This window comes from Diabrotica undecimpunctata, chromosome 7, assembly GCF_040954645.1.
Source record: "Diabrotica undecimpunctata isolate CICGRU chromosome 7, icDiaUnde3, whole genome shotgun sequence".
In the NCBI taxonomy this organism is placed as follows: domain Eukaryota; kingdom Metazoa; phylum Arthropoda; class Insecta; order Coleoptera; family Chrysomelidae; genus Diabrotica; species Diabrotica undecimpunctata.
The window spans coordinates 85,970,961-85,978,275 of record NC_092809.1 but is presented as its reverse complement, the minus strand read 5'-3'; the positions used below and the strand labels follow the sequence as shown (position 1 = coordinate 85,978,275).

Sequence of the window (7,315 nt, the reverse complement as noted above, 5' to 3'; positions counted from 1 at the left end):
GTACAAGAATACATATTTCTTCTGTCATATCTACGTTAAGTACATTGTGTTAGTTTTGGTAGAGCTTTTGTTACTTTCGTTCAAAATGCCACATCAGTTTTCGACCACAGAATATGCAGACATAATATTTGTTTATGGATTCTGTAATGGGAATGGTAGGGCTGCTAGTAGAGAATATCGCAGGAGATTTCCTAATCGTCGAACTCCCAGTCATCCAACATTTGGGTCAGTTTTTAATTATTTGCGAGAAAATGGCACTTTTCCTAGTGGAACAACAGAGCGACATGTAGATGAAGCGCAGGAAGATGACATTATGGACGCCGTTACTATGAACCCTACAATAAGCACTAGACAAGTAAGTCGAGAACTCAATGTTACTCAATCAAAAGTAAGTAGAGTCTTACAAAAAAATAATCTATACCCATATCACATTCAAATGGTTCAGCGACTACATGCTGGAGATGAGATCGATAGGTTGGAATTTTGTAGATGGATTAACAATAATCGACCAACGCTATACAGGACACTATTTACAGATGAAGCCCAATTTACCAGAGACGGGATAAATAATTCACGAAATTCACATGTGTGGGCAGAAGAAAATCCCCATGCTATTCGAGAACGTCGTTCTCAGTTAAGGTTTTCGGTTAACGTGTGGATTGGTGTCATAAATAACCAATTAGTAGGTCCTCACTTTTTTGATGGTCCTTTAACAGGGCAGGTCTATTTGAACTTTCTACAAAATATTTTGCCGAATTTGCTTGCCAACGCGAACGTTGCTATCCGAGGGATGTATTTTCAGCATGATGGGGCACCCCCACACTTTTTACTGGCAGTGAGACAACATCTCAATAATGTTTATGGCAACAGGTGGATAGGACGTGCAGGTCCTATTTCGTGGCCTTCAAGATCCCCTGATTTCAATCCCGTTGATTACCACATTTGGGGACGATTGAAGCAACTAGTTTACGCAGTGAATATTAATAACCGACAACAATTAATTGATAGAATTATACATTGTTGTAATACTATTAGAAACGATCCCCAGAGTATCCGTAATTCAATACTTCAATTAACAATTCGGCAACAAAAATGTGTACAGGCTGCAGGGTTCCATTTCGAAAATATATTTTGAATTATTTTTATTTTGTTACCATTATTGTATCTTTTCCAGTTCTAATTTATGGATTTATCATAACTATGTACATATTTTTAGTTTTTTTTTTAATTGTTCTTCGTTATTGTTAGTAGTTACTGTTTTTTGTTGTGCAGTGACTCAGTTTATCATTTCAATTAAAATGTTTGAAATTTATAACATTTGTTTAAATTAATTACCTTATAATTTGATACTTCATTATGGTTGTTCTATTTTTGGTAAGATTTGATCGTTCACTAAAAATTTAATAAAAGTGCGACAACATTGTCGCATATGTCGTTTTCATTGGCTATTTATGTAGTTTGAAAATCACTTATTGCATTTTAAAAAAAATATATACAGGGTGTAATATTTAATACGAATCCCTAAATTAATTTTTCCAAAGCCAGTCCTGGAATTTTTTAATTTAGCTAATACCAGTCGAATGCTTGATAGTAGTGTACTGTGTCATGCAAAAATTAAAAAAATTAAATGAGCCGTATAAACACTACAGTAAAATTAAATAAATGGTCAATTACACAAATCACCCTGTTAATTAATAAAGAAGAGGAGTTGACATTTTTTAGTGGCCACATGATATGCTCCCTGAGGGACTCTACATATGGTAGAAGTATGTAAAGTTCCTCATGACTCACCCTGTATAGTGTAATGAAATTTAAATAAAACAACCATTAAAAGGAACCTTTATTCATATATAGTTACAATTTTGTTTAACAAAGTGTTTTTGTGTAATATTAACCGTATTTTTATAAAGTATATATTATATGGATAAAATTAGTATTAATCAAAGAATTGAAATTATATACAAAAATAAATAATATGTTAAAATAGTTCATTTCTTAGCAAACCGGATGAAGAATCTTGATAACGCGACCTCGCATAATTCATAACACGTAAACATCTGATAACAAAATTTATTTTTCATTTCGAAACGCCAGAAATAAAACCACAGTTGCTGCATTTTGTAAAATGTATAATGATAGCGGTAACTACATTTACAAGTTTGAAAATTGATCAAAACAATTCTCATACCGCAATCTTAATTTTGCATGAAATATGTTATCATGTGTGGTTTTTACTAATAAAAACAGAAAATATAAAATTTTCAAAACATTATGCGTTTCTTATCTTTGTAACGGATCTACCGATGTAACCGTACGCGCATTTGGTTGACGCAACTTGAGCTCGCGTGGGGCGATGTGCAGTTCGGGCCTTTAAAAGACCGAGGAGCGCATTTGTTTGTCACAGATGCATTTCAAACTTACTACAACTATTTCGCAGTATTCAGTTGTGCAGTGACTTACATATTTGATAAAGGTAAGCGTTTTTTTTTCTTTTTATATTTTTATGTATTATGTCCTTTTTATCAATGTATTTTATGAGGATTGTACATCTCTGTTCGTATTTCATGCAGTATTTTATGAAAAATGTATAAATGGGCATAATAAATATTTGTATTTATTATGCCCATTCTATCGTGGTTGGTTTAAAAAGTTGTTTTTATAAGAAGTGTTCTCTTCTTTTCGTATTTCGATTTCTTGTAGTATATGCTTCATCTCTATTCCCAAAATGCATCTCCATTCACGTTAAACAGAAAAACTTTAGTTTTTTCGATTATTGTAGATGGATCTATCAAAAATAAATGCAGTTTCTTTGGTTGCAGAACAAAAACCTGCAATAAAATTAAACCAACTGCCCATAAACGAGCCGAAGAAAATAATAAATGCCCGGGAGGTAAACTCCAAGTTTGGAAAGTCGATACTATTGGAATTGGAGGAAAACATAGTCTTTCTACCGGAACGTGTAACAAAAGATTATAACCCGTATTTGCAGTTCTTGGTGGACAAAAAATATTCTATAGTCTTCGAAGGAGCTGTAGCTGTTGGAGTCAACCGAAAACCAGCCAATTCTTTTAAGATAGTAGAAAACTAGATTAAAGAGGTGAGTGATTTTTTTTTGTGAGTAGCCATGCATGAACAAGTAATTAAACAGTCTGATGATTTGATGCACATTATTACAAAGCTTAGTCAAATAATTTTTGACAAATTCACTGAAAGGGATCGTAAAGTTTGGACAAGACGGTTAAATAGTCAAATTTGGAGATGTAGTAAAGTAATTAAAAACAATAAACTATCCGTAGGAACAGTTAGAAAATTGCAAACTTACATAGGACATTTTAAGCATTTTAGGCAAATTATTTTAAATTTCAATAATAAGTACGTTGGGTTGGGGCTTAATTCAAAATTACGCAATAGAGTTAAATGGGAAAATATTATTTCGTGTTTCGCTAGTCGATAGTCGAGTTAAAACCGGGGTAATAGTAAATTTATGTCATAAGGATGTAGGAATGTTTTTGAATGATGTATTTACAGTTTTTAGTAGAAAAATTAAAATTATATTGAAAACAAATAGAATAGTCAAAGTCAATACTGCATTCTATGTGAAAGTTTAGATTTAAAATATTTCAATACGAAAAATGCTATTATAGATACATCGACCGATTTACATCTTTGGTTTGTTGAATACGTTAAAGATAAAATTTTTACAAAGTTGTCTGAATTTGCTGAAAAAGATTCGGGGGCCGCGCTATCTAAAGTAATTTCATTGGAGGTTAATATTAATAAAGTGGAAATAGGAAACGGCTCATCCGTCATTGAATTACCAATAGAGATTCAGAAAAAACGAGCGTGCATTAATGTGCATAATTTCGATCAGGCATGCTTTTATTGGTCAATAGTTAGCGCTTTGTGTCCTGTTACTAAGGATCCACAAAGAGTATCCAAATATCCGCATTATTCTACTATCTTGCAAACGGGTAAATTAGAAAGCCCAATGCCATTAAACCAAAATTCGAAAAATTAAACGCCATATCAGTCAATGTTTTTTATTAGAATTAAATGTAGTTAAGGACAAATAATTTTACGAAGTAGTACCTGCCAGACTGACACCGCAAAAGATGGAAAAGTATGTGAATTTGCTTCTTGTACAAGATAAATATTTTCCAAAATTAAACGATTACGATGTTCTTCCAGAAGATAACGATCAGACTGAAATACGCCTTCATTATTGTTGGATTAAAGATTTAGGAAAATTAGTGAGGTCACGAGTAAACAAGTACCACAATAAAAAATATATTTGCGATCGTTGTTTAAACTATTTTCACAGTGAAAGCAAACTAGCAGAGCACGAAGAAATGTGTTCAGATAAGAATAAATGCAAATTCCTAAATATGATCATGTGGCTTTTCGTAATTTTACATACCAACAAACAACTCCGTTTATAGTTTATGCCGATTTTGAATGTCAATTACATAATTTTACGGATTCCAATGTCACATTAAGTAAAACAGCAAAATATCAGAAACATGTACCTTTTAGTGCAGGTTATTATTTGAAATGTGATAACGATGACAGCTTATCTTATTTTAAGAGCTATAGAGGTGAAAATTGCATGGAGTGGTTCGCAAAAGAAATAGCTGAAATTTCCACATTTTTAAATTCCAAAATAAAGACAATTGTACCTATGGTCGAAAAGCCTTGCTCAAATGGAGCAACTGTGTGCCATATTTGTGAGAAACGCTTTTTGGCTACAGATACAATTGTTTTAGATCACGACTATTTTACTGGACAAGTACGAGGATTTGCGCACCAAGCATGTAATTTGAACTTTAAAAAATTGTTTGTCGTTCCCATTGTATTTCACAATTTTAGTGGTTACGACTCGCATTTCATGATTATAGATCTTTGCAAACATGGGCACTTGACCTTACTTCCCATAAACAAAGAAAAATACATTTCATTTACATTACAAACGAATCAAGATCAAATTAAATTACGATTTATTGATTCACTAAGATTTATGGGAGTTTCACTCGACGAATTGGCATCAATTTTAGATACATCGGAAAAGAAGATTTTAAGACGAGAATTTAGTCAATTAGATGATGATGCATTCAATTTGCTAACGTGTAAAGGAGTATTTTGCTATGTTTATATTGACAGTACAGATAAATTAGAGGAAACTTCTTTGCCTTCAAGTGATCATTTCTATAACAAATTGAATGATGAATATATTAGTGATGAGAAGTATGCTCATGCGCAAAATGTTTGGAAGAAATTTAATTTTAAAAATTTGGGAGAATTTAGCGATTTGTATTTAAAAACAGATATTCTGCTGTTGGCTGATGTATTTGAGCAGTTCCGACAAAAATGTCGAGACACATATAAACTAGATCCAGCATGGTATTATACTATGCCTGGGTATACGTGGGATTGTATGCTCAAATACACACAATGCAAATTAGATTTATTAAAGGATATTGATATGATTTTATTCATGGAAAAATGCATAAGAGGTGGAATATCTGGTTGTAGTAATAGATATTCGGAAGCTAATAATAAATACACATTACGTTATGATCCCACACAGCCCACTAAGTACATCCTGTACTTAGACGTAAACAATCTGTATGGCTGGGCCATGAGTGAAGCTTTACCAATAGGAGGATTCAAGTGGGTTGAAGACATAACCAAATTTGAAGTAAACTCCACTAATCTTCCCAAAGGTCATATCGATATTATGTCAATACCGGATAATGCGAAAGAAGGCTATTTTTTCCAAGTTGACTTAGAGTATCCACGTGAATTACATGACAAACATAAAGATTTTCCATTTGCTGCCGAACACCGCATTCCGCCCGGTTCAAAATTACCAAAGTTAATACCAACCTTATATCACAAAACAAAATATATTATTCATTATAGAAATCTTAAACAGGCATTGGCCAACGGATTAATTTTAACAAAGATACATAGAGTTTTGAAATTTAATCAATCTGCGTGGCTGCGACCGTACATTGAGTTAAATACCAACTTACGAGCAGCAGCCACAAGTAGCTTCGAGAAAAATGTGTTCAAATTGATGAATAATGCTGTGTTCGGGAAGACCATGGAGAAAATAAGGCGTCATCGTATTGTAAAATTATGTAAAAAATGGCATGGAAGGTACGGAGCCAGAAATCTGATTGCAAGTAGTCGGTTTCATAGTCGTAAAATCTTTAGCGAAAATTTGGTGGCCACCGAACTAACGAAAGCAGAGGTATGTTTTAATAAACCTCTGATTATAGGCGCAGCAATCCTTGACATATCCAAATTATGTATGTATGATTTTCATTACAACTTTATGCTTCCAATGATGGGAGGAGAAAACTGTTCATTGCTCTATATGGATACAGACAGCTTTATTTATGAACTACAATGTTCAGATGCATACAAAGAGGTTTTAAAAGCATATCAGAGTAAATTCGATACCTCCGACTATGCCGAAAATAACCCATACGAGATAAAACGACTAAATAAAAAGGTACCTGGATTAATGAAGGACGAGGTAAATGGAAAAATAATTACACATTTTATTGGGCTAAGATCAAAAATATACACATTTAAAATCCAAATAACTGACGAAGAGAGAGAAAAGGAAAGGTAGCGTCTAGAACGAAAATATCTAAACAAAGAGAGAATTGAATGTGACTTGGGAAATTTGGGAATAACGAAAAAGGCAAAAGGAGTGAAATATAACGTCGTTCGAAATAAAATTACGTACGAAGAATATGAAAAATGTCTTAAAGAATTCAAAATTCAAACCGCGAGCCAAAGATGTATTCGGTCGTACCAACACTCAGTATTCAGCATCGAGTAATCCAAAACGGGTCTAAGTCCTTATGACGATAAGCGGTACTTAATACCAAAATCATTTAATACGCTTCCGTGGGGAGATTATCGTGTTGAATAACATGTATTTGTTTTCGTTTGATCATGTCTTGTTTGATACTACTTGGTCCTTTCAATGTAGATGCTCTATGCATACATAATTTTCTTCTTTTAGTGCAGTATATGGCTACTCATAAGAACAAAAAGATCACTTATCGCAAAATTTTTGTAAATTGTAGTTTTTTAAATATAGTATTTTATAAGTATAGTACTGTAGAATTTTATAATGTAATTTTTAATAATAAATTTGTGTAATCTCAAGTTGTGTTTCTTTTGTTTTTTGGTTTTATTTATATTAGATTACAAATAAAAGACAACATATTTATTAATATTATTTATTCAGTTAAATCATTTACAACTTTAATTTTATAATAATATACATATTCTCTCA

The 7,315-nt window shown here is 32.5% G+C and overlaps 1 protein-coding gene across 1 annotated transcript; it reads left to right on the top strand.

Annotated features, from left to right (window-relative positions):
• Positions 1-5,014: 5,014 nt before the first annotated feature.
• LOC140446514 (uncharacterized) lies at positions 5,015-6,640 on the top strand. Its single transcript, XM_072539071.1, has one exon. It carries the CDS (start codon positions 5,015-5,017, stop codon positions 6,638-6,640), a length of 1,626 nt encoding a protein of 541 aa, XP_072395172.1.
• Positions 6,641-7,315: the final 675 nt, after the last annotated feature.